The 27,522-nt window shown below is 46.9% G+C and overlaps 1 protein-coding gene across 5 annotated transcripts in view; it reads left to right on the top strand.

The window, feature by feature from the left end:
- BBS1 (Bardet-Biedl syndrome 1) overlaps window positions 1-27,522 on the top strand; it is a 77,195-nt gene that overhangs the window by 32,515 nt on the left and 17,158 nt on the right. For all 5 annotated transcript variants that reach the window (XM_029612047.1, XM_029612048.1, XM_029612049.1 and 2 more), the window contains exons 10-15: window positions 3,839-3,945; window positions 6,894-7,014; window positions 10,061-10,219; window positions 10,608-10,677; window positions 11,642-11,800; window positions 14,173-14,306. In XM_029612047.1, the coding sequence (XP_029467907.1) occupies window positions 3,839-3,945; window positions 6,894-7,014; window positions 10,061-10,219; window positions 10,608-10,677; window positions 11,642-11,800; window positions 14,173-14,306 (750 nt within the window). The remainder of the gene's footprint in view (window positions 1-3,838; window positions 3,946-6,893; window positions 7,015-10,060; window positions 10,220-10,607; window positions 10,678-11,641; window positions 11,801-14,172; window positions 14,307-27,522) is intronic.

Here is a 27,522-nt window from a genome sequence, read left to right as displayed (position 1 = left end):
GGTGGGATGTGACGGTGACACAGGGTCCAAAGACTCGGCAGTACCTCACGGAGCTGAGGGGGATGATCCAAAGGTTGTCCGGTTGTTTCGGAAAGATGAACTGGGGCCCCTCATTCTGGAAATACTGGGGGAGCTGGGAATACCGCTTCCGCAGGTAGAATCTCGTCTTGGACAGACTGATCCGGTTGTGTTGGGGCTCAGGGGTCCTTCCTCAGCGTTTCCATTACATTTCTCGGCGTCAGATCTACTATTTAAGGAGTGGGATACTCCAGAGTTGGGTCTGAAAGTGGCTAAGGCCATGGATAAATTATATCCTCTACCGGAGGATGTGCTGGAGCTGTTACGATTACCGAAAATTGATTTGGCGATGGCAGCGGTAACAAAAAAGACTACTATCCCGGTGACTGGCGGTACTGCGCTTAAGGATCTGCAGGATAGAAAGTTAGAGGTTCAGCTTAAACGGATTTTTGAGGTTTCGGCGCTGGGTATTCGTGCGGCGATTTGCAGTAATTTTTCTCTGAGAGCAGGGCTTGTCCTTGTCGTCAGATGAGGTAAGACAGGCAAGACTGGTGCGCGAACAAAAGTATGCGCTCGCGCTAATTTATAAAATCCGGCCCTTAATGTCTGGGTGCTTACCAGGTACTTGTGACTTGGATTGGTCACTGTTGGAAACAGGATTCTGGGCTCGATGGACCCCCAATCTGAACCAGTATGGCAACTTCTTATGTTCTTATGATTTTTATAGACCACTATCATATCTCCTCTCAGCTGTCTATTTTCCAAGCTGAACAGCCCCAGTCTCTTTAGCCTTTCCTCATAGGGGAGCCGTTCCATCCTCTTTATCATTTTGTTCGCTCTTCTCTGTACCTTTTCCAATGCAATTGTATCTTTTTTGACATGCGGTGACCAGAACTGCACACAATACTCTAGATGCGATTTCACAAGTGATACAGAATAATTTGACATTCGCTGTTTTATTCTCCATTTCTTTCCTAATAATTCCTAACATTCTGTTTGCCTTTTGTGATTGCCACCACACACCGAACCCAAGGTTTCAAAGTATGTCCACTATGACACCCAGGTCCTTTTTCTTGGGCAGTAACTTCTAATATGGAACCTAACATCATATAACTACAGTGTGCGTTACCTTCCCCCCATGCATATCACTTTGCACTTGTCCACATTAAATTTCATCTGCCATTTGGATGCCCAGTCTCAAGGTCCTCCTTCAGTTTTTTTTCCCAGTCCACTTGTGATTTAACAACTCCATTTTTTTAATTCGTGGAATACATGTAAACCGAGTTTCTAAGATGGTATTTTTAAACAATGACCATGCCTGATATAAACTATTAACCTTTGTAGCTGCCCCTTTTAGGTTTTTTTTCTAACTATTTTCTTCGTTTTATCAAAGTCTCGCTTTTGAAAGTTTAATGACAGAGCTGTAGATTTACTTAATATCCTCCCAGTCATTAAGTCAAATTTGATCACACTATGATCACTGTTGCCAAGTAGCCCCACTATTACCTTATGCCCCAAATCCTGTTTTCCACTAAGAATTAGGTCTCAAATGGATCCCCCTCTTGTTGGATCCCAGACCAAATGCTCTAAGTAGCAGTCATTTATTTCATCTAGAAACCTTACCTCCCTAGCATGTCCTGATGTAACATCCCCAGTCAGCACTGGGGTAATTGAAATCTCCTATGATTACTATGCTGCCAGATATATTAGCTTCTCTGTTAGCATTTCATAGTCTGTCTGTTCATTTTAGCCAGGCGGACAATAGTTTACCTCCACCACTACACACTTCTCCATCGTACATGAAATTTCCAACCGTAAGGATTCTACTGTGCATTTAGACTCCTGTAGAATCTTTATCCTATTGGACTCTACGCCATCACTAACATAAAGTGCCACCCTCCCCCCACCAAGTGATCCACCCTATCTTTGCAATATAATTTGTACCCATTGGTTATTCTCCTTCTACCAGGTCTCTGAGATGCCAATTATGTCTACCTCTTCATTTAGTACTATACGTTCTGTCTTACTTTTAGATTTCTGGCATTAGCATACAAACATTTCAAAGTATTTTTTTTGTTTTGTTGGTAGTATCACTTAACAGGGGTATTTTGGAATCTTTTAACTCAGGTGGTTCTTTACTTATAGGGTCATGGGCTACTAATGCTTTTATTGGAACCTCTCTATCTGAATGTACTAACTCCTTTATTATTTTAATATCCTTTGACGATACCTCCCTCTGAACTATGCGCTACTGAGCAACTGTCAGTTTTCCCCCCATATTCCAGTTTAAAACTGCTCTATTCCTTTTTTAGTGCCAGCAACCTGGTTCCACCCTGGTTAAAGTGGAGCCCATCCCTTCAGAATAGTATCCCTCTTCCCCAAAATGTTGCTGAATTCCTAATAAAACTAAAGCTCTCTTCCCAGCACCATTATCTCATCCACGCATTGAGACTCCAGAGCTCTACCTGCCTCTTGGGTCCTGCGCGTGGAACAGGGAGCATTTCAGAGAATGCTACCCTGGAGGTTCTGGATTTCAACTTTCTACCTAAGAGCCTAAATTTGGATTCCAGAACCTCCCTCTCACACCTTCCTGTGTTGTTGGTGCCCACATGTACTATGACACTTGACTGTTCCCCAGCACTGTCTAAAATTTTATCTAGGTGACATGGGAGGTCTGCCACCTTCGTACCAGGCAGGCAAGTTACTAAGTGATCCTCACATCCACCAGCCACCCAGCTATCTGCATTTCTAATAAATCACCAACCTAACCTATGATGGCCAACCTAACCTTTCCCTCATGGGCAGTAGACCTTGGAGACTCATCCTTGGTGCGAGAGGATAATGCATTACCTGGTGTAGTAGGTCCTTGCTACAGGATCACTTCCTGCTACACCAGGGTAATGCTGTCCTACCAGGTGACCTTATTCCTCCAAAGCTGCTGGCCTGGAGTTGAGACTCGGCTACCATGTCTCTGAAGGGCTCCTCTATATATCTCTCTGTCTGCCTCGGCTCCTCCAGATCTACCAAGCTAGCATCCAGAAATCAGACTCGTTGCACCAGGCGCACACATACCACCTCTCACCAGCTGGTAGATAATCATAGATGTGGCACTAGGTGCAAAAGACTGGAAGGCACTGGCACACGCCGGGGTCCCCTACAGCATAACTTTACTTCTGCTATGAACGACATGTAAGTTGTAAAACAAGAAATTCTAGGCAGATCAGTGAAAAGGTCAGGGCTAACAAGGGGGAAGGGAGGCTGTTAAACTGGGCGGGAGGGGGGAGGGGGGATGGAAGTCCTATCCCTTAACTAGGCAAACTGGGAGCAAACTAGGAAAACGGCCAATGGCGTTAGCATGCGTGGCTTTTAATATCCCCCCACTTGCGCAGTAGAACAGGCATTTGCACGCACAGGCGTTCATCCACTTAAAATTGTACGCACATGTGTGCATGGTCAGGCTGTTTTATAACATGCACACATATATATGCGTATATTATAAAATGGACGCATCCCTTGGTGCAGGCCAACGAATTTGCGCTCATTGTGCCCACACGCCGCTTTGAAACTTTCCATCATAAGCAGGAGCAGAATTGAAGAAGACTTGGGCAAAGCACAGAAGATTAATTGTGAAGGGGAAGACAGATCAGTTGGTAGCCTAATGCAATACAACAGGTACGAGATTGGGCAGACTTGATGGGTCTTACAGTTCCTGACTGTTGTTAGATTCTATTTCTGTGATTGCAGGTCTGAGCAGTCTATGGCTGTGCTGCCTGTCAGCTGTGCTGCTCACTTTGCGTAACTATTATTTTTCCTGTCACAGATGAGCGTTCTGAGTGTTCCTGCATTCCTGGATGTTACCGGCCAGTACGACGTGGAGTTCCGGATCACTGTGGCTTGTAGGAATGGCAGCCTTTATATTCTGCGCAGGTGACCTATGTACTCCATGGGCAAGATTCCTTTTGTTATCATTTCTCCCGTATTCTTTATAGCTCAGAGTGGGAACAATTTTCCAACTTTATTCATGAGTCTTTTATTCACTTTCTGAAGACATGCTCGTTCTCCGAGGACGAGCAGAATGGTAGTCCTCATGCATGGGTGACATCATCAGATGGAGCCCCAATGCGGAAAACTTATGTCAAGTTTCTAGAACTTTAACTAGGCATGCTGAGCATGCCCAGCATGCCCTATACCACGCATCCACATGGGGTCCCTCTCCAGTCTCTCTTTTTTCGCAGACCTGTAAGCCTTGCAGTGTGAGTGAGCTCACTTTTGGCTGATTTTGGAAACATTCCTCTTTCTCACATTTTCGTGGTTTTTTTCTCATTGTTCTGTTGCCAGGTCCTTCTTGGTGCCTCCCCACAGTGTTCCTAGTCAGGGTTTTTGGTGATTCTGGTAAGTTTCCTTTCATGGTCAATCCCCCGCTGTGGCAATGCCTCAGTGCCTGCCAGCCATCGCCACCTATCGCCACCCACCGCCATCAATTTTGATTTGCGCCTCTTTTGTTTTTAACCAGCATGGCCACGTCCAGTTTTCAGCAATGCCCCTGGGTGCCAGAGGACCATGTCTATCACTGATCCGCATGAGATATGTATCCTTTGTCTGGGGGCATCGCATAACATCTGGGGCTGCCGCTTATGCATCCAAATGACCCTGAAAGGACATCTGCTTCAACTCGACAAGATACAACAGCTCTTCGGGTGGCAGTTCCAGTAAACGAGATCCTTAATGAGCTGCTGCGGAGGATATGGGAGCACCCTCTCACAGTGCCTGCTGTTAATAAGAAGGCAGATGGGTTCTACCTCATCCAGAAGGTTGCTGGATTCGATAAGCTGCTGGTCGAATCCGCCCTGAAGAGGGCCAAGCATTCTTGGACTCATTCCTTGGCACCCCGGAGAAGGACCTCAGAGCGATAGATGCTCTTGGGAGAAAGGTGTTTCAAGGCACCATGCTCATTGTCCATATTGCTGCCTACCAGCTCTATATGAGCCAGTACTTGTTGGACATCTGGAAGCAGGTGCAGGAGGTGGCCGAGCAGCTGTATCAACAATAGCAGGACACCCTCATGTCGCTGGTGATTAAGGCCCTGGTGTGCAGAAAATGCAAGGTGTGAGCAACCTACGATATTTGAGATGGCATCAAGAGTCTCTGCAGCAGGAATCGGTGCATGTTGAATGGCATGACTACAGGCCTCGGATCTCCGACCAGAGGTACAGGAATGACTCACTGACATGCCGTGTACTGGGAGAATCTCTTAAGAGATAGGGTGAAAAACACCGTGTCCCAACTTCAGGACCACCATGAAACCCTCCAACAACTCTCCACCAGTGCTCTGGACCCGTCCTCCTCTTCTAGGATGCCGGCAAGACAGGGGCAAAGGAAGTCTCTCTTTCATCAAAGGAAGTCCTATCCTCCCGCCATCACTCCCAACACACCATCAGTGTTTCCATGGCCGGGATGAGCCCCAGGGATGAGCCCCAAGCCTGAGCCGGCACCTCAGTCAACTCCAGGGACGGGGTTTTGACTGGGTCGTAGGGAGCATAGGCCAGTTGCCCGTACCTGGGATGTTGGACCCTCCAGTTGGGGGCAGGCTAAGGTTTTTCATGAACCAGTGGCCCAGTATAGCCTCGGACCAGTGGGTTCTTTCCATTGTCCGTCAAAGGTACCAATTGAACCTATTGGGTGTCCCGCCAAATTACCCTCTGTGCCCATTTTGGGGGCCGGTAACCCATCAGGAGGTATTGGTAATGGAGCTCTCCTCCCTCTTAATGGCCAGGGCGATTGAGCCCATACCACTAGGGCAAAGAGGGTGGGTATTCTACTCCAAGTACTTCCTGATTCCAAAGAGAACAGGAGGACTCTGTCCCATTCTAGACCTAAGGGCTTGAACAAGTTTCTAAAAAAAAAAAAAAAAAGAAAAGTTTGAAATGGGATCCCTGGATACCTTGATCCCCCTTTTATAAAAAGGGGACTGGCTATGCTCCCTCGATCTAAAGGATGCATACACTAATATCGAGATCTTCCATGGTCACTGGAAGTATCTCCGATTTGTGGTGGGAAAATACTTCCAGTATCAGGTGTTGCCATTTGGGCTAGCGTCAGCCCCACAAATCCACATGGTGTATAGGGCATGCTCAGTTTGCCTAGTCAAATTTCTAGAAACTTTGACATTAGTTTTCTGCATTATGGCTCCATCTGATGTCACCCATGTGTGAGGACTAACATCCTGCTGTCCTCAGAGAACACCTGTTACAGGTAAGCAACTCTGTTATATCTTGCACTGGTCCAGCATCCCTGCCCCAGAGAGCATACAGTTTGCACTGGAGGACAGTAAGTTTAGCTGAAAGTTACGCAATGAAGAGGAGCATAGGGGAATAGGAACAACGTATCCTGGATTTTGACCCACACATTAATAATGGCCATAAAGGTTGCATAATGATGTTGTAACCATTACTTCTCTGAATTTTATGTAATGCCCAAAGCTATGGAACTGTCTGCCTGAGACATTACGTATTTACCTGATAGAAAGAGTTTTAAATGCGAACTAAGAACATGGCTATTCAAAAACACGTATGAATTAACCTAATACACCTGAAAGTTAAGAACCACAAGGACAGGAAGGACAACAGATAGTAATCAATCGTGTAAATAAATCCAGCGAGAGAGATAATTAATATGTAATATAAAATTCACAAGATAAATATTAATAGATAACAATACATGTACAAGAATACTATAGCTGTAAGCAATTATTGTTTGCTAAGCCATAATTATGAATGTCACTTTGTATATGGAGCGACGGTATATAAAATGTCTAAATAAATACATTTAAAAAATTGTAATTTCCCACATATTTATTTTTTGTACTTTGGTGGCAGGGATTCCAAGCGTCCTAAGCATTGCATCGAGCTGAGCTCACAGCCAGTGGGGTTGGTGAGGGTTCAGAAGAACATTGTGGTGGGCTGCTCGGAGGAGACCCTTCATGCGTACACCCAGAAGGTCAGAACAATGGCTCTGTTTCCCTATTCACCCCGTCCTCCCATTTCTGCCTCTGTCTTCCCTCCTGCCACACTCCATTGTCCTAACATAGTTGTCAGTGGAAAAGAACGATTTGATCCCTCCAGCCTGCCCATTTGTACCTGCCCTGCTGTGCTGTCAGGTCTCTACCACCTTGTTGGTGAAACTATTTCCTTACGTGCCTTTTTGAACTTTTCTCCCTTCAGCTTCTATGATGACCCCTTGTCCTCAAGTGTCTCATTCAATGGGAAATGCTGCTTTCTGGTACTTTGTATATCTTCCCTTTCCTTTCTTTTTTGAAAAAGTATATCTTTAGTTCCTTCTCTCTCTCTCTCTCTGGTTTATAATGCTATCCTTTGAATTGCTCCACTTTGACAGTGTTCTTTTCTAGATGTGGTCTCCGAAACTGAACAAAGTTTTCAGTGTGAGTTCTCACCAGAGACTTGTATAGAGTTATGACTTGCCTTTCTCCTAGTGATATCTCTCTTTCCCTGTACGTACCCGGATCAGTCCAGACTCCTGGGTTTTGCCCCCCCCCCCCTCTAGCAGATGGAGTCAGAAGTTTACAAACCAAACTCCGCCTTATCTAGGCTGGTGCCACCTACAGTCTGGCAGTATTCTTCTGTCTCCTAGCAGGTGGAGAGGGTGCAAAACCTGCAGTCTGAGCTTAGGCCTAGTTGGTGTATTAAAAAAAAAAAAAAAAAAAAGAAACTTGACTGAGGCAGGTAGTGTGTAGTTCGTAGGGGGACCGCAGTTGCTTGCCTGCTGGTCTAGTCCTGTGCCTCCCAGGGAGTGTGAGGGCCATCCCGCCTGGTTACAGAGGCCGCTGATGTATGGGACTGGTCTCACCAGCGTAGCATCCTGCCCTGGGGGTGACACCGGGGAGCCCGGCTCACTCCCCCCAGGTGGTACCGGAACCGGCGCAACTGGTAATTATTAAAAAAAAAAAAGTTTGTATTTGTTTTTCTTCCTTTGTTGTGAGTTTGTGCGCCGGAAATTTGGTTCAGTTACTTTCCGATCGTGGCAGCAGGGGGGCAGTAGGTTTGTTTTTCTGTTTCCCTTCTCACTGCGAGTTACAGCATGCCGCGGCCGGCTACGAGGAGTGGACCAGAATCACGTCAGATCAGTGGGTCCTGGAGATGATAAGTCCTGGAGATGATAAGTCAAGGTTACGCGTTAGATTTTGTACGGCGGCCCCGTCCGTGTTTCATGGTATCCCCTTGCGGTTTTTCAGGCAAACGCCGAGCGATACGGGAGACGCTGAGACGCCTTTGCGGTCTCAGCGCAATAGTGCCGGTTCCTCGTCCCGAGCAGCGCAGAGGTCGGTATTCCATTTATTTCGTGGTCCCAAAAAAGGAAGGGACCTTTCGTCCGATTCTCGATCTCAAAAGCATCATACAAGGAAATCGGAGCGGGGCACCGCGTCAAGAAGCGGGTTTAAACATCACTCGCCGGAACATCCCCTGAGGAAGGATGCATCCGTGTCCGAAACATGTACATGTTAGGATATTGACAGCTTGTGAGATCTGATATACAGTAATAAGAATAGAGTTAGTTCTCAACAAGAGAAGGATCAGAGATCATAGTTGATAGAATATCAACGGTGGTGCCGTGGTATTTGAAAACAACAAAGAACAATCTGCATCTAGTTGAGTTATTTTGCACTGGATGTCACTGGGTAATTCTAAACACAGTAAAAATTATCGAAGTTTTTTAAAACACAATATTTGCATAGAAAGGCACAAAAAAATGGAGGAGGTTGGCGGTTCTATGATTATAACATGCCAAATGAGGCAGGGTTGCCTACACGATTATATGAGACCCTTCCAAACCCTCTACAAAAATGTTTTTTCTTATTATATTCAATAAAGAGAATTCCACAGTTTGTGTAGGTGTATAAAAAAAACAAACCATTTAAAATTTTGTCCAGGCATATCATAGCCTGCAAAATATTTAGCCAGGCAGAAAGAGGTGTTCTGGGAGCAGGATTAAACCTTCCCTGTTCAGTGCTGATATTCTGATCTGTCAGGTTAAATTTATCTGGTTAACTCTGGTCAGCCAAATAGCGGACCTAAAGATAACCAGTCAACACTCCTAGCTATTATAAAATAAAAGGAAATGTATCCTAGTGCTCTGTTCCTACTTTCCTTCATCCAGACCAGTGTAAAAATAAACAAATGCAGTCTGTCTTGTGTGGCCAATACCTCCTTCCCCCGTCCCTCTCTGCCGGTCCGATTGCCAAAATAAGGACAACTTCCCTTCTCATCTGCAATCATTCACCCTCCCTCCTCCCAAACTCTACAAAATTTTAAAAAGAAAAGCTGCCGGCAGCAGGATTGTCCCTCCCTCTCTCCTGAGATACTTCCCTTGAATAAAAAAAAAAGGGTACCCCAAGCTTCTACCTATTTCACATCGTCTAAAAAAAAAGGATAGCGCTGGCCAGGGATTTCCCCCCTGAAGCTCCAGGAACAATGTCAGGAAAGAAAGGATGGTGAATGCCTGGAATGCTCTTTCCAAATGACAAAATTCCAAAAGTGTGTGAGATAAATACAGCGGATCCCTAATGTCGGATGGGAGGGTGAGCAGCTGTGGACTTGGGGGAAGGTTGCCTTATGTTTGTGATTGGGCCAGCCTTATTTTGGCAGATCAAGCCATGACAGCCTTTCTGTCTTTCTTTTTTCCCTCTAGATCAAGCAAGAAGGGCAGAAAGGGGTATTCACTGGCTGGGGGGGGGGGAGAAGGGATTTAATTTTGAGATGAGGGGCAGGAGGGGAGGGATCCTGCATTGTTGGTTTTTATTTTCAAGATCTTAGCCAGATGGTGCCACCTTTTAAGCACTAGCCAGCTAAGTTTGATTGAGGAAGCTCGGCCGCACTAAATTTAGCCTGTTAAATTGTAACCGGCTAGATTTAGGGAATATTCAGCTGAAAATCTCATGGACTAGATTCAGCTGAATATTTTCCCAAAGATAACTGCTTATTTTACTCACTGAGTTGGTCTTTGAATATTGACCTAATTTTGCCTGCAGGGAAAGAAGCTCTGGACTGTCTACCTCCCAGCCGCTATCACGACCATGAGCCTCCTGGACCAGAAGTCTCGAGGTTTCCAGGCGGTCATGGTGGGCCTGGCCAACCTGGAAATGCACCTGTACCGGGACAAAAACCTTCTGAACATCATCAGGACTCCGGTGAGGGATGTGGCACCTTCCCTCGAATCCGCAGGGTTCTCCTTCTGTGCTTTATCTGCTTTTCCCTCCTATGTCTCTTCTGCCCCTCCCTTGACACTTTTGCACCAGTATATGATGGCCACTTGAAGTTGAGTGCCCAGAATGCGAAACGGGAAGCTATCATGACCGGCAAAACGGGGAAATATAAAATCTGCTAAAGAGAAATCCTGCTGGTAGTCCCACTCTTTATTGTGTTGTCACCGGTGTTTAGTTTACTCATGGGCCAAGTGGCAATGACCTGGCTCATAGGGCAGTTGCCTTGTGCTGGAGTTTACCCTCACCTAACCACATCTTTGCAGTGTGCTTCCAGCTGGGCCTGTTTAACCTCTACGTTTTTGCAACCTTGTAGGATGTGGTCACCAGTGTTTGCTTTGGCAGATATGGCCGGGAAGACCACACACTGATCATGACGACTAAAGGTAAGAGTAAGCATCCAGCATCTCTCATCTTTCTCAGATCATCACAGATTATATTCTTTTTAAGAAAAGAATTACAGACATACTTCTTCCAATTGGCTTTTTCTTTACGTAATCTTCACTTGAGTTTCTTTTATCTTATTTTATACATTTATTTTGAACAGTTTATATTTTATTAGGTATTATATCCTGTTTTGTTGGTTTTGATTAATGGTGTGCATCTATGTTCATTTGTTCATTGTTTAATTATGCATGTATTACTGTATACCACTTAGCATGGTTGCCTTTATAGGCGGTATATAGGAGCTTTTGATAAATAAATAAATAAATAAATAAATAAATAAATCTCTTAATTTAAGAAATGATCTTATGATCTCTCCCGTTGTTCCCTATAAAAGTTTTCTGAGTAAAGGGAGATAATACCACAACCTACATATTATTTCCTTTATTTTTGGGCTGAAAGGGAAAAGTTTGCTTAAAATGAGGCAGTTGATTGGCAAGAGAGATGAAAGAACTTTCTTCCCTTACCGAGACAGTAACTTTTTGTAGCAAGCAGATCTTGAGCTAGCCCACCTATAAGAGTTCTTTCTGCTGCCGGGAAAGGCCTTTGTATAGCAACAGCCATGTTAGCATGTCTTCCTTTTCCCCCACAGGCTGACATCACTGCACAAAATGGCCACCCCCAGCAGCAGAGCAAAACGTGATGTCAGCATATCTCTTAAAGCAGACCACGGCTCCTTTTGGAACTGTGCAATCATGGACCCTAAATCTAGCCATTAGGTATTGTCTATTATTCCTTTTACCACCCCACCCCCACCCAAAATTGTGCATACTGCATCCCCAGCCCTAGCCAGCCCACGAAGTGGAACACTTGACCTGGAAGTTGAACTTGGGACCTTCACATGATACCACACAACACTGTCACATAGCTACTGGACTGGCCCTTAAATTAGAGATTTTCCTTCAGGTGGAGGCCTGATTATAAAAATCCTGAAGCGGACAGCAGTGTTTGAGGAGAAGGACACATCACCGGGACCACCGCTGGCACAAGGTGTAAAACTTAGTGTGCCCAAGAAGACCAAGCTCTACGTTGACCAGACCTTACGGGAACGTGAGAATGCTGTGGGTGAGTTGGGGGAAATGGGAACCACATAGCAAGGGATGCTGAGAACTACATAGATAAATATATAGATATATATCTATATCTGTGAGAGAGAGAGAAATATGTATCAGTGGGCGTGGAGGCATAGCCTAGTGGTTAGAGAAGCAGGCTGTGAACCACAGAAACCAGGGTACAAATCCTGATGACTTTCCTTGTGACCTTGGGAAAATCAGGTCACCTTCCATTGCTTTGGGTACAAACTTAGGAGCTCAGTCACTAAGCTGTGTTAGGCCATTTATCGCACAAAAAAACGCAGTTTTTCAGGTGGTAAATCACCTAACGCAAGGATAACATGAGATATTTAAAATATTTTGCATTCCTCTGCACTCAGGCAGGCCAGTCCACACCAATGGGTTATGCACCTCTACCAGCAGATGGAGACGGAGTAAAAGTGATGTCACACAGTGTGCACACAGCTACGCGCTCAATAAGCACCCAATACGCAGCTCAGTATGTACACAATGGCAGGCCGCAGAAGTATATGCACAAACATAGACCATGGTCCTGTGCGCACAAGGAGGCGCACACATGTTTGGATGACACAGAGTGTTGTTCATGCTATTTGTTGGAGGACTGGTAAGTGTTTTAACCAGCCCCTCAGTTTAGTGAATTTTCATTATTTTCTCTGAGCTCAGTGCTCTCTTTTGGTTGGATGCATGAGTGGTTGATTATTGATAGTCATGTTCAAGTATAATCAGTTTGTCCACAGTTTGGCTTTTCCAGAGAATACTGGCAGGCTGATTTTGGGGCAGAGTGTTATGTCTATGATGTCAGCTTTTTCTCTGTCTCCATCTGCTGGTAGAGGTGTATAACCCACTGGTGTGGATTGGCCTGCCTTCATTGGAAGAAAGGAAATTATCAGGTAAGAAGTAATTTCTCTTTATTTGAGCCCAGATAATGTGTGTATGGAAATGAGCTCATAAATACCCCAAATGGTATGTCAAATAACATGACTTGCCAAAAATGTTGCAAGCCACGTTCTTTCATTTAAAGTCAGCTACAACTCAAGAAGTGTAGCTCACTTCTACTGGGAGCTTGGGGTCATTAACACACATCCTAAAGGAGCCTGCTTAGATTCTCTGTCCATCCCCAGCCCACGCCCCCTCAGCGGCTTTAGTAAAAAAAAAAAAAATTGTAACAAATTTGAAGTGCCCTCCGACCCCTCCCCTTCGTCAAACAAATCCACCCTCTGGAGGTGGGACCCCCCCGCCCTAGTGCAGCTTACCCCCTCCCCAACTCACAAAAGTCGCATTGGTGTTCCAGTGGGGGCCTGAAGCACCCCTTGCGCTCCAGACCCAGCTGCGGCCATTTTTCAAAATAGCACCGCCCGGCCTTTGCCCCGGGGGTTGAGGGTCCCAGCTTCTGAAGGCTGGATCTTTTTGATGAAGGGGAGGAGGTTGGGGTTGGGGGAGCGGGGCTTACTCTGCCCTTTAAAGTTGGGCAAAAATATTTTTTAAACTACTGCTGTTTCTGGGGGGTGTTTAAGCAATTGCAGCACCACAGGCCTGGGGCCGCCCTTGCGTGACATTTGGGGGCCATTTACTGCCCTGGTATTTGACCACAAGGAAAAATATTGGGGAAATCAGAAAACTGGCAGGGCCCATTACCACGGCTTTGCGACTCCCTTGGTATTTTTCCCATTACCGTGGCTTTAGTGAATAAGCCCCTTAGATTATAAACCCTTTGAGGACAGGGAAATCCCTACAGTACCTGAATGTAACCACTTTGAAATGTTTGACCCGCCACAAAAGACTGAATATTTATCAAAAAATTAAAAGTTATATATATATATATATATATATATATATATACCGATATCCTTATGGGAGGAGTGTGTATGTGACATGTGTATGTATATAGATATAGGTATATCTCTATGTGGATATAATCTGGAACATAGGTTTCAGGTCCCAGCATGATTTAGGATGTTTGCCTGATCCAAGGTTTTCAGTCTAGGCTATTCCAGGCCCAGTTTTTCTTCCATCCACACTGCAAGTTGAGACTTGCCGTTTCCTGCTTTTCTTAGGGAAAATGGAGCTATGAGATCAAAGAGATCATGGATGGAAGGCAAAACCCAGACTGACTCAGTCTCTCAAGATGTGGGCTGGCCTGTATGACAGCCCTGTGAGTGACCCTCTCCAGTATCACAGGCATGAGCTCCACTTTGTCTCAGGTGGTTAGAAAGAAGTGAGACGTTTTCTTGATTGCTAGCAGAATCGGTGAGCGCAAGGCAGGCTAAAGATTGAAATCAAGGCTGTAATAGATAGGACAGGGATGAAAGGTTTCTTTGGTTGTTCTCTGTAAGTCGAGCCTCTCCCTTTGTTTCCCCCTGTGAGCGATGCACCGGATCTTCCAGGCGGACCTGTATCGTTTGCGGCTGACAGCAGCTAGAGCCTACGTGAAGGCCCTGGAGAGCAGTGTGGCACCAATCTCTTCTGTCGTGCAGGAGCCTCTCCAGATGAATGCTGTGGTGAGCCCATGCCTTTTTGGGGGGGAGGGAGAGTAATTGGGTGGGTGTCATGATGTCCAAAGGACGTTTGTTTGCAGAGGGCAAGGGAATTTGGGACTGTAGCCCATGAGTTCTAATCCCTGACTCTGAGTCTGTGAGGAGCCTCGGATAAGCCACTAATATCGCCCATGTATGTTTCAAGGAGGCAATTTTCCAAACTGTGCGGACAGGTGCAAAGTCCATGGATTTTGCACCAGTTCTCAAAGGAAAAATACTGTGAGTATTGTGAGCCATTCTGATCATCCCATCTTTAAAAAGATATAGAGGAATTAGAAAAGGTACAGAGAAGGACGACAAAAATGATAAAGGGAATGGAACAAGTCCCTTATGAAGAAAGTCTAAACAGGGTAGGGCTCTTCATATAGGAGAGAAGAGGAGATAGAGATTTATAAAATCATGAGTGGGTAAATAGGAAACTGTTATTTACTCTCTTACGGGCCGATACAGTAAAATCGCGGGAGAGCGGGCGAGCGCCCACTCTCCCAGCGTGCGCACAGGCCACTCTCCTGTGCAAGTGATACAGTATTTTAATTTATTTAAATTAGGCCCGGCGTTAAAAAGAGGCACTAGGGACACTAGCGCATCCCTAGCGCCTCTTTTTGGACAGGAGCAGCGGCTGTCAGCGGGTTTGACAGCCAATGCTCAATTTTGCCGGTGTTAGTTCTCAAGCCCGCTCAGAGCCACGGGTTCGGAAACCGGACACCGGCAAAATTGAGCGTCGGCTGTCAAACCCGCTGACAGCTGCCGCTCCTGTCCAAAAAGAGGTTGCTTTCTGAAAGTAAAATGTGCGGAGGTACAAAAAAAAAAAAAGTTTTTGTTTTCGATTCTCCGGCCTTACCACGGCAGCGATTTCTTCCCCCTCCCCGCACGGTTGTTTTAATTGTTTTCGCAGGTTTTCTTGGCAGTTTCAGACAGAGCCGGCATGCCACGAGGCACGGCCTGCACAGCCTGCAGCTCTGGTAGCGCGCGCCTCTCGCGGGATGGGCTGTGCTCAGCCTGCATCTCTGGAGGCGAGGGACCATCGAGGGTGGTTCGGGGGGTGCTGGTTCATCGGCGGACGCTCGCGGTCACGATCAGGGAGCACCCCTCGTTCTCTCCTAAGCCAGTCTCGCGGAGCGCAGGAAACCCCGCCATCTTGCCTTCGGCCCACACAGACGCGCCGATCGCGGAAGGGGCCAGGAATTCCCCGCCCACCTTTCCCCGCAGCGCCCAGTTTCGCGGTTGGCTTCACCGGCAGCGGCGGGGGGGGGGGGGGGAAGGGACCCAATACTGATAATACGGATACAGAGGACTCCTGCTCCTCTTTTTCGTCGGAATTTATTCTCGCAGTGCACAGGGCCTTTAAGGCCCGCAAAGCCTGCAAGAGACGGTCTCCCCATCAAGAGTCCCCAGGGGTCCCACTTTCGGCGGGCGCGTCTCGGCCATTTTCAGAGAAGAAGGAGGGAGCCTCCAAATCTAAGCGGCCTCTTCGGGCCCTTCCCCCCAGGGAGGACACGGAGTCCTCCGACGACTCGGACCCCGAGGATCATGGGGTCCCCTCCCCACCCCCAGTGGGGCAGAGGGAGATGGCATACCTGCGCAGGGGGCAGCGCGACAAAGTCAGACGTCCGAGGGGAATGACCTGAGGGTGATACATCTCTTCCGATGGGAGGAGCTGCCCCCCTTATTCCCGCCATTTTGGGGGAATTAGGGATCGCTACTCTGCCTGCGGAGTCTAGGCTTGGCTCAATGGATCCAGTGTTGCTGGGTTTGAGTGGTCCCCCCACCACTTTCCCTTTTCACTTCTCTTTGACGGACCTTCTCTTTCGGGAATGGGATACCCCAGACCTAGGCCTGAAGGTCACGAAGGCCATGGATAAACTCTATCCCTTGCCAGAGGAGGCTCTGGAAGTGTTGCGGGTGCCGAAAGTGGATGCTGCGGTGTCAGCGGTAACAAAGAGGACGACTATTCCGATCACGGAAAAAATTCTCAATGCAATAAGGACATTCAGAAAAATATTAGATAACTTCAAACTCAATATTTGACTGTAAATTTTTTTCGGTGACATATCATCAATTTTAAAATTTATGTCAAACACTCTCTTAAGCAAAGCTATTTCATCGAGGAGTTCAACTGAAACTTGATTCATATATTGGCTCACAAATCTATTAACATTTTGAAATAATTTGTCTTCACTCAAGTTCTTAAAGTCCCATAAGAAATCAAAATGGTTGCATATTTCTTTAACTGCAGAAAATCGACACTTAAGCCTATTAAGTACAAAGTCTATTATTTGAAGGAAGAATTCACCAGGAAGTAATTTTCTGCATGTTGTTGAGTTGAGTGTGTGGAACCAAGACGCAAATTAAAGTTAGTCAATATACCTATTTTACTTGACACTGTTTGGGCTTCTTGAAGTATTTCATCCCACTTGTCTCTAAGCTTCAGAAGATCTTCTTGTAATTGATTGATATTGTCTCTTTCTGCATCCAATGTTCATCACGACATTCCAATAGTAGATTTATCTCATGTATCATTGTTAGCACTTTAATCCAAATTGAAGCCATTGAAACACATTCAAAACTGTCCAGATACTTTTCAATACCACCAAGGTCAGCCTTACATTCTGCTGTTAAGTTTGTAAGCTTGCTCACCTCTTTTACAGCGTTTCTAATACTTCCCAAATGTCAAGCAATAGGTCGAAAACAATCTATCCTGGCTGACCACCTCGTTTTGGACATTTGATGGAAAGATACAGGAACATGTTTTTTAAGAATTTCCCATCTTTGTGAACTAGAGCTGAAGATATACATTTTTTGAATCGGTCCAAAAAATGTAATCGCTTCTTTACATGCCTCTGCACTATCCTCTCTGACTAAATTTAATGTATGGTTTGCACAGCTTGAAAACAAGCAATTCTTATTTCTTTCTTTCAATTTAGCTTGAACACCATTGTACGTGCCAGCCATATTGGCACCATTGTCATACGATGAAATCGTCGGTACAGTGAGCTGCGGCAGTCAAAAAAGCAAACTGAATGTTGGGAATTATTAGAAAGGGAATGGTGAATAGAACGGAAAATGTCATAATGCCTCTGTATCGCTCCATGGTGAGACCGCACCTTGAATACTGTGTACAATTCTGGTCGCCGCATCTCAAAAAAGATATAATTGCGATGGAGAAGGTACAGAGAAGGGCTACCAAAATGATAAGGGGAATGGAACAACTCCCCTATGAGGAAAGACTAAAGAGGTTAGGATTTTTCAGCTTGGAGAAGACGACTGAGGGGGGATATGATAGAGGTGTTTAAAATCATGAGAGGTCTAGAACGGGTAGATGTGAATCGGTTATTTACTCTTTCGGATAGTAGAAAGACTAGGGGGCACTCCATGAAGTTAGCATGGGGCACATTTAAAACTAATGGGAGAAAGTTCTTTTTTACTCAACGCACAATTAGACTCTGGAATTTGTTGCCGGAGGATGTGGTTAGTGCAGTTAATATAGCTGTGTTTAAAAAAGGATTGGATAAGTTCTTGGATGAGAAGTCCATTACCTGCTATTAAGTTCACTTAGAGAATAGCCACTGCCATTAGCAATGGTTACATGGAATAGACTTAGTTTTTGGGTACTTGCCAGGTTCTTATGGCCTGGATTGGCCACTGTTGGAAACAGGATGCTGGGCTTGATGGACCCTTGGTCTGACCCAGTATGGCATTTTCTTATGTTCTTATGATTGACCTACACAGTCATCAAAGTTACGGTCAAAACTAACGAGGACTTCAAACATTTTTTTCAGCAATTTCTTCACCAGACTTTTTAAGAAAATCGCAAAACATAATAAAGAATTCTTCAATAGAAAAGGTTGTATTTGTAACATTAACATATCTCAAGATAAATGACAGCTGCTCTTGATGAGCATAGTCACATGTTCCATCCACAGAAATAGCAAAATATTTTTCTGCTTTAACTTCTTCTGTAATTTTTTTCTGAACAAAAGAGCCACAGATTTCAATAAATTTGTTTTGAATTTGATGAGAGAGATAATGCACCTGAAGATGGGAGTTATTTTCTTGTGAATTACAAACTTGTGCAACATGATCACTCAGTACCTGGTTGTACTTGCTCAAAAGCACAACTAGGCCCAAAACGTTACCATTAGTACTCTCTCCTATTCATTCGGAAGATCCACGTAATGCAAGTCCTCTTTCAGCCAAAAAAATAATAATATCTAAAATTCGACGAAGGATCGTCTTCCATTTTTCACTTTTTGCCTTAAGCTGATTAACCACAAAATTATTGATCGTAGAATTACATGTAACTGCTTTCATTGCTTCCTTCCAAGTGATATAATTTCCTTTATGTATATTGGAATTTTCATGATTTGGTACAATGTCTTTCAGTCTTCGCCATCCTTATGCAATATCCCAACCTGGATGTTCAGCTAATGTGCTTACATTTGAAGAAAATTCGCTTTTGTTGAACAAAAAACAAGAGCACAATACAAAGAAATATTTGCTTTACTCCAACACAGCCAATCTCTTTTAGATTTTTCCCCATTCTCAAGGGTCACTGTAAAAAGTCTAACTGGAAAAGCATGATTATCCTTATCTTTAGGAACATTGGTTGGTATTTCAAAAGCTGGAACTAAAACCTTTCAGTGTGAAACTTGTTCCCCTTATCAATCAATCCAATGTCGCGTTTGATAATAAACAACTTTCAGACTCAGTTTCATTATTTTTTTCCCCTGTAGAAGACTGTTCCAATTCAATTGTTTGATTTATTTCTTTATCGAATGCTTGTGAGGAGCAGTCATTGTCTGGTGCGGAAGGTAATACAACCACTTGATTGTCTCTACTAATCTGATCGTTCCCAGCCTCTTGTGTTTTTTGGTTTTTGATCAGAAATCCTGTAATCAATGTCGACCTTTTGACTGCTTCTTCCTGTAATTTGGCTCATTTTCTTTTTGCCACGCCATTTTCAAATTTTTTTCATTGTCACCCAAAACTAAACAGAAAAAGAATTGGTACAAAATTATATAAGATAGAATATTTTATATTCTAAATTAAAAATTAGTATTACCTGATTCTTTTAAGAATACTAATAAAGAAGATGATAGTGTTTATTAATTTATTATTGTTAAAAATAAGATCGCTTCTAAATAACGTTGTGATAACTTTATTAACAATTGTAATAATTGTCTAAAACATATGACAAACATTACAGTTACATGCAGGGTTGTTACAAAGTAGAGGTGCTCATCAACAAATTGCTCAGGTAATTTAAATTTCCCTGTACATACCAGGATCAGTCCAGACTGCTGGGTTATGCCTCCCTTCCAGCAGATGGAGTCAGAGAAAAGCTGAAAAGCACCTCCCATATAACCTGGGGGTGCCACCTGCGATCCCTCAGTATTTTCTCTGACTCCAGCAGATTGAGAGGCATAACTTGCGGTCCTGATTCTCTCAAAATTCCTGGGGACTTGTCCCGACAGGTTTGATTCTACCATAAAGAGCCTTTGACTAGATCATTTTAAACAAAAAAAAAAAAAGTGTGTTAATTTAATTTGTCCTTTCTTAACCTTTTTAGCAGTTTCTACCGCAGCCAGCCACAGGCAGGCAAGGCAGGGCATTGCCCTATAGCCAATTCCCAGAGTTTTAGTGCAGTAGCCCGGTGAGCAGAGGGGGAAGATTTACCGGTAGGCCGGTCACTCTCCCCCTCCCTCAGAGACGACTCAATTCCTCTGTTCCCCCAGTGCTGCCGTTCCCTGAGGGCTGAGTAGTCAGTTTAAAAAAAAAAAATTGAAATTTAATTAAATTACAAGTAGCCATAATACCGAAACAGTTTATTTCATTAGACAGGGTTTTTACCTCAGCCGTGCCTGCCTGCAGTCTCCCTGGCCTCCAGAGGGGGTGGAGCTTTCACCAGGCTGCGATTAATGCCAAGAGGGACGGCTTGTCTATCTTGTGGAGAGCCGGGGCTCCGTCTCTCCCGCGAAGGCCTCTGCTCCCGGTGTATCCCCGGGGGCGAGGGGCCTTCGTGACGTTCGGTGCCAGCACGGGGGGGGGGCGGCCATTACAAGGCCGAAAGCATCGCGCAGCGCTCACGTAGCTGAGAGGCAGAGGCCTGGCTCGCTCCCGATTAGCGCGGTAGTGGCAGCCATCTTGCCTTCTTCGGACGGGGACGCTGTTTTCTCTGAGGAGGGAGAAGATCTCCCTCCTCCTCTGACCCGCCAGCCCTAAGTCTGCACAGACAGCGCGGGTTGCCTTCAGACGCAGCTCCTCCTCCGTCCATTCCCCCGGGGAGGTCTTCAAAGCGAAAGCATCCCGTTTTCATCTAATTTTATCTTATTATTGCATAAGGCTTATATGGAAGCGGAGACTGAGTGGGAATCCCAGTCTCCTAGCCCAGCTAAGATCCTTAAGGCTTCCATGGGTCAGGGAAGGTCGGAATCTCGCATCCCTCACTCTGACCCGGGAGATGGACTACCTGACTCGCTTGCCCTGGTGGACCCAGGGTCTCAGGATGCATTCACCCAGACCATGAGAGATACAGGTGACAATGCCACCCCGGTGGAGGAGGATGATCCCCAGGTCCTCCGTCTTTTCCGAAGGGAAGAGCTGGATCCCTTGATTTCGCACGTACTTCAGGAGCTGGAACTTCCTCTCTCACAGGAGACGTCGGATATCTCTACAGGTGATTCAGTTTTAGCGGGGCTTCGCGCCCTGCCGCAAACTTTTCCTTTTCATCCGAAGCTGTTCCAGCTTGTATCCCGTGAGTGCGAGACTCCGGAGGCCTCATTAAGAGTTAGCAGGGCATGGAAAAACTGTACCCACTCCCTAATGATTCTCTCGACCTCCTTAAAATTCCTAAGGTGGACTCGGCGGTCACGGCCATAGCCAAGCATACTACTATCCCGGTGACGGGAGGCACAGCGCTCAAGGACCTTCAGGATAGGAAGCTGGAAGTGTTGCTCAAGCGCATATTTGAAGTGCGGGCCACAGTATGTAGTAGCCTTATGCAGAGAGCTCTGCTACATTGGGTTCAACAAATGCTGACGGCCCAAGACCTTCCCCCGGGAGAGGCTGAGCAGGCGAACCGCATGGAATCAGCGATCGCCTATATGGCAGACGCCTTGTATGATTTCCTGCTTACTTTGGCCCGCACTATGTCTTCAGCGGCGTCCGCAAGGCGTCTTCTATGGCTCTCTAATTGGTCGGCGGATGCCTCGTCTAAATCTCAACTGGGGTTCTTCCCTTTCCGGGGTAAGCTATTGTTTGGAGATGAGCTGGAACAACTCATAAAAGCCTTGGGAGACAACAAGGTTTATAAGCTTGCCAGAGGACAAACCCAGGTCCTGCCCGCTCGCCCAGTAGCTACAGGAGCCGTTTTAGGGGACAGCGTCGCTTCCGGTCGGGTAGGGGTTCATCTGCGTATACCCCTAGGCAAGCAGCTTCGAGGGCACAGTCATGGTCATATTCCTTTCGGAGCAGGCGGCCTCAGCGAGCTGGTGCCCATGCCTTCGCCCACAACAACAAACCAACCCAATGAAGGGGCGCCGGCCCATTCCTCCATACCGAAGATTGGGGGCCGGCTATCCCGGTTTTGCGAGGAATGGGTCAAAATTACCTCAGACCAGTGGGTTCTAGATTTATAAGTCGCGGTTACACTTTGGATTTTGCTCGTCCCCTTCGGGATCTCTTTCTAGTGTCTCCTTGCGGACCGCCCTAGAAGCAGCAAGTGGTTCTTCAGACCTTATCTCGGTTGAGGGCTCTAGGAGCCATTGTTTCAGTTCCCCGGTCAGAATACCGGACCAGACGCTACTCCATTTATTTCGTGGTGCCCAAAAAGGAAGGGTCTTTTCGGCCAATTTTGGACCTCAAACAAGTCAACAGGGCGTTGCGGGTACCTCAGTTTCTAATAGAGACGTTGAGGTCGGTCATTGCGACAATCCACAAAGGCGAGTTTTTGGCTTCTTTGGACTTGATGGAAGCTTACCTTCACATAGGAATCCAGGAACACCATCAGCGATTTCTGAGATTCATGATCATGGATCAACACTATCAGTTTTGTGCCCTGCCCTTTGGGTTGGCGACTGCTCCCTGCGTGTTCACCAAGGTGATGGTAGTGGTGGCAGCAAGCCTACGACGGGAAGGGATCTTAGTACATCCCTACCTGGACGACTGGCTCATACGAGTGAAGTTGGAAGTCCTCTGCAGGGCGGCAGTTCGTTCGGTTTTGCGTCGCCTGCAGTCCCTGGGCTGGGTTGTCAATTGTGCAAAGAGCCAACTGATCCCATCCCAGGTGTTGGAATTTTTAGGGGCCCGGTTCGTCACCGTCATGGGCAAAGTCTCACTACCTCTCGGGCATATGGACAGGTTGATGCCTCAGGTGCGGCGGCTGCTGTCGCTCCCCACCCTAGTGGTGTGGGACTATTTACAGGTTCTTGGTTTTATGGCATCTACCCTGGAATTGGTTCCTTGGGCTTTTACGCATATGAGACCCTTGCAGAGAGCACTACTTTCTCGTTGGGATTCCAAGTCCGAAGAGTTCCAGCTTCCCTTGCTTCTGCTTGAACCTGCCAGATCCAGTCTGGACTGGTGGCTCACTCCAGATCACTTACTGCAAGGGGTAGACCTCGAGAACCCTCAATGGATAATTGTGACAACCGATGCCAGCCTATCCGGTTGGGGGGCGGTTTGTCAGTCAAGGTCAGCTCAGGGTCTTTGGACTCCGTTACAAGCGAAGTGGTCCATCAACAGATTGGAGACCAGGGTGGTTCGACTAGCACTGCAACAATTCTTACCAATGATCCGCTGCAAAGCGGTATGGATTCTCTCTGACAATGTGACCACGGTGGCCTACATAAACCGGCAAGGAGGTACAAGAAGTCGTCCCGTGGCCGATGAGGCGGATATGTTAATGGTCTGGGCGGAACGTCACCTGGCCCGCATTGCGGCGTCTCACATAGCCGGGGTCGACAACGTTCAGGCGGATTTCTTCAGCCGACAGCGGTTGGATCCCGGAGAATGGGAACTGTCCGAGGAAGCGCTGCGGATGATCTCGAGACGATGGGGAACCCCCCACCTAGACTTGATGGCGACTCGTCTGAACACGAAGGCAGCTCGCTTCTTCAGTCGCAGGAGGGACCACGGGTCCACATAGAGGACATTCTCCTCTATGTGTTCCCTCCCTGGCCACTGGTGGGAAAGGTATTGCGTCGCATAGAGTCGCACCAGGGACCGGTGATTCTGGTGGCCCCGGAGTGGCCGCGAAGACCATGGTTCGCTGATCTGATCAATCTAGCGGTGGACGGTCCAATGCACTTCAGTCACTTGCCCAACCTCCTAAGGCAGAGTCCAGTATTTTTCGATCAGGCCGACCAATTCTGTCTAGCGGCCTGGCTTATGAGAAGAGACAGTTAAGGAAGAAGGGTTACTCGGAGGCGGTTATTTCTACTCTTCTCTGTGCAAGAAAAACTTCTACTTCTTTCACCTACGTGCGAGTATGGAAAGTCTTTGATTCTTGGTGTCGCGGGTTGAGCTTGTCCCCGCGACGGGCCACTATTGTTCACATCCTGTTATTCTTGCAGGACGGCTTATGCAAGGACTTGTCGTACAGTTCGCTCAGGGTTCAAGTATCGACCTTGGGCTGTCTTCGGGGTAAGGTTGATGGTATTTCCATTGCTGCACACCCGGATGTGATACGGTTTTTGAAGGAAGCCAAGCACTTGAAGCCGCCAATGCGCGCGGTTTGTCCATCCTGGAGTTTAAATTTGGTTCTTCGTAGCCTCTGCGGGTCACCTTTTGAGCCCTTGAAGTGGGCTACGCTTAAAGACTTAACGCTTAAAGCTGTGTTTCTCGTGGCTATCTGTTCGGCTAGGCGGGTTTCGGAGCTCCAAGCCTTGTCATATCGAGAGCCTTTTCTGCGTATCTCTGATTCGGGTATTTCTCTTCGCGCAGTACCCTCCTTCCTTCCAAAGGTAGTCTCGGCCTTTTATGTCAACCAGTCGGTTGAGTTGCCGGCATTTCCTGATGAGGATAAGGATCTCAGGAGATTGGATGTCCATAGAGTCCTCTTGCGGTACTTGGAGATAACAAATCCATTTCGATTGTCTGATCATCTTTTTGTGTTGTGAAGCAGTCCTAAGAAAGGGACTAAGGCTTCAAAGACTATCATTGCCCGCTGGTTGAAAGACACTATTTCTTCAGTTTACATTTGTCATGGACAACCAGTCCTGGATGGTCTTAAGCGCACTCTCTTATGTCGCAAGCAGCGTCCTGGGCAGAAAGCCACTGTGTCTCACCCCAAGAAATATGTCGGGCGGCCACTTGGAAATCCCTGCACACGTTTGCTAAACATTACCGGTTGGATGTGAGGGATCCGAAGGTGGATTCTTTTGGTAGCAGTGTGCTTCGCGCGGGACTCTCCAGGTCCCACCCCTTTTAGGGCAGCTTGGGTACATCCCAGCAGTCTGGACTGATCCTGGTATGTACAGGGAAAGGAAAATTAGTTCTTACCTGTTAATTTTCGTTCCTGTAGTACCAAGGATCAGTCCAGACACCCGCCCATACACAGGAGAGTCCGTGCAGCTGATTCTCTTTCTCTTGACAGATTATGTTCCCGGCCTGCTCATTTCTGCAGCATAGTTAAAGTTCTAATTGTTCTTTCCTTACACATTCATACAAGTTCTATTTTTTTAACAGATTTAGCTTTAACTTGGTCTAGTCATTGGTAGATAATGCGTGTTTACGCATAACAGACTAAGATACTTTTAGCAACAGCCATTTATTCTGCTTTGATATCGATTATTCTGAGGGATTGCAGGTGGCACCCCAGGTTATATGGGAGGTGCTTTTCAGCTTTTCTCTGACTCCATCTGCTGGAAGGCAGGCATAACCCAGCAGTCTGGACTGATCTTTGGTACTACAGGAACGAAAATTAACAGGTAAGAACTAATTTTCCTATGACGATTTTATTTTATAGAAGTTCTATAAAATAAAACCGTTATATTTAAATTTAAAGAACAAAACAACTGAATCCTTCTCTTGCATAAAAAAGTTAGTACAATAAGTTGAATACATTTTTTATTTATACATGTTAGAAATAGATATATTTACCTTTTTTTTTTAATTTTGCCCAACAAAAGTAGGCCCCTTGAACATTGTAGACCCTAGCCAAATGGCCATGCTGGCATCCCCTCTCTCCTGGAGTAAATGTTTCATTCAGTAACCAAACCATATACACATTTTGTCTTTTAAACATTACAAAACAGAAAACATTCACTAGCTATTGCTTAACTGTTAATAATGGTCTAGGTCCCTGTAGTTCCCCTGTAACCTTCTTCACTTCCAACAATCAATTTGACAAGAGCAAGGCTTCAAGCTAAATTATTTCCCCTTCAACTTACTTTGTGGAAAAAGCTACAGCTGAGAAATCCAAGGCAAGTCTTCAGTGCTTTACAGAAGATCAATGCACAAACTTTCACACTGCAGCTTTTCCAGCAGTGCTTCTATGGAGAGAATAAATTACCAGTTTCCCTCTTCTCTGGCTATCATGCCTGATCCTTTTAAGCTTCAAAACAGCCACACTGATATTCACTACCGGGAGGTATTATTCCTTTCCCTGTACGTACCAGGATCAGTCCAGGACACCTGGGTTGTGACTCCGCACCAGTAGATGGAGACAGACTAAAACTTGTGGGCGGAGCCATATATGCCCCTGTGCCAGTCACAGCCCCTCAGTCTTACTCTGTCTCCAGTAGATGGTGCAGGTCCGGTCACAGCCCTGCCTGCCCTGGTTCTGGTACTCCGTCAGGGTCGGTTCTTTTTTTATTCCTTTAGGCCAGTTAGGCTACGTTGTTTTCTGTTTGGGTAATTTTCCAAATTGTCCCTTAGGTCCCTTCGCCCTGCCTCCCAGGGGGGTTGTGAGGTTCTGAGGGGACCACCCCCCCCTGGTTGAGGCCGCTGCTAGGGTCGAGGACCCAGCTGGCCTAGTAGCAGCGTCAGGGGTGACACCGGGGAGCCCGGTTCACTCACCCCTGCTGGATTAGGGCTCCAGGACCGTGGACAGCGACAGGCTTTCTTGTTAAAAAAAAAAAAAAAAAAAAAAAAAGGTTTGCTTTTATTTTCTGCCGGCTCTCTCTTGCTTCGCGGCGCCGCTCGCAGGGGGGGGCGCCGCCGACGGGGGGAGGCCGTTCGAATTTTTTTTTTTTTTTCTTCTGTTTTCGTCGCTCCTGCTGCTCCGTCTTCGCGCCTCTTCGCCGGCATGCCTCGCGGCTCGGTCTGCCGGGCCTGTGGCTCGGCGCGCGCGCGTCTTTCGCGCGAAAGTCTCTGCGCGGCCTGCATCCCGGGCGGAGAGGGGTCGTCGGGGGCGCCTCGGGGGGCTCGTTCTCGGCCCGCGCGATCGCCTCCGCGCGGGGGGGGGCGCCGTAGAAAAGCCCCAAGAGTTTTTCCCGATCAGCGCGGGAGTGGCGGCCATTTTGGCCACGGGCCGCGAAATGGCGCGGGAATCGGCAGGGCCTTCGGCCTTGCCTCCCGCGCTTTCCCCGCAGCGAATCGCGGTCGGAAGGGGTCCCTCGGGGGACACAGGGTCCCCGGGGAGTCCCGATGATTTTTCATCTGATTCGGGCTCTCTTTCGGAGGACCTTGCGCTTTTGTTGCGCAAGGTCCTAAAATACAAAAAAAGCAAGCGCGGCCGGAGTGAGGCTCGCAGAGCTCCACCGCTGAAGAGGTCCCGGAAGCCTTCGGGGGTCGCGGAGGGACCCCAGGGCACCTCGCGGGGGAAGCGGCCTCCACGTGGCGTCCCACAGGAGGCCGACACCGATTCCTCCCCCGAGGAGGACGCTGATTCCCCTGAAGAGACCCAGAAGGGGCCCGACGATGTAGGAGCGGACGGCTCCGCTACGTCCGGCGTAGCCAAAGGCTCACAGGCTGTGGAAGGAGACGATCCCAAAGTGGTCAGGCTCTTCCGTAGGGATGAATTGCCACCTCTAATTCCAGCTATTATCCAGGAACTGGGAATAAACCCCCCTCCGGCGGTGGTTCGTCAGGAAGCGAACATGGATCCGGTCCTGTTAGGCCTCACGGGTCCAGCAGTTGCTTTTCCGTTCCATTTTTCCTCAACAGACATCATGTTCCGGGAATGGGACACCCCGGAGTTAGGGTTGAAGGTCAGCAAGGCCATGGACAAACTTTACCC

This window comes from Rhinatrema bivittatum, chromosome 8 (assembly GCF_901001135.1).
Source record: "Rhinatrema bivittatum chromosome 8, aRhiBiv1.1, whole genome shotgun sequence".
Lineage (NCBI taxonomy): Eukaryota > Metazoa > Chordata > Amphibia > Gymnophiona > Rhinatrematidae > Rhinatrema > Rhinatrema bivittatum.
The sequence above is the reverse complement of the archived record's forward strand: the minus strand, read 5'-3'. Positions and strand labels throughout refer to the sequence as shown.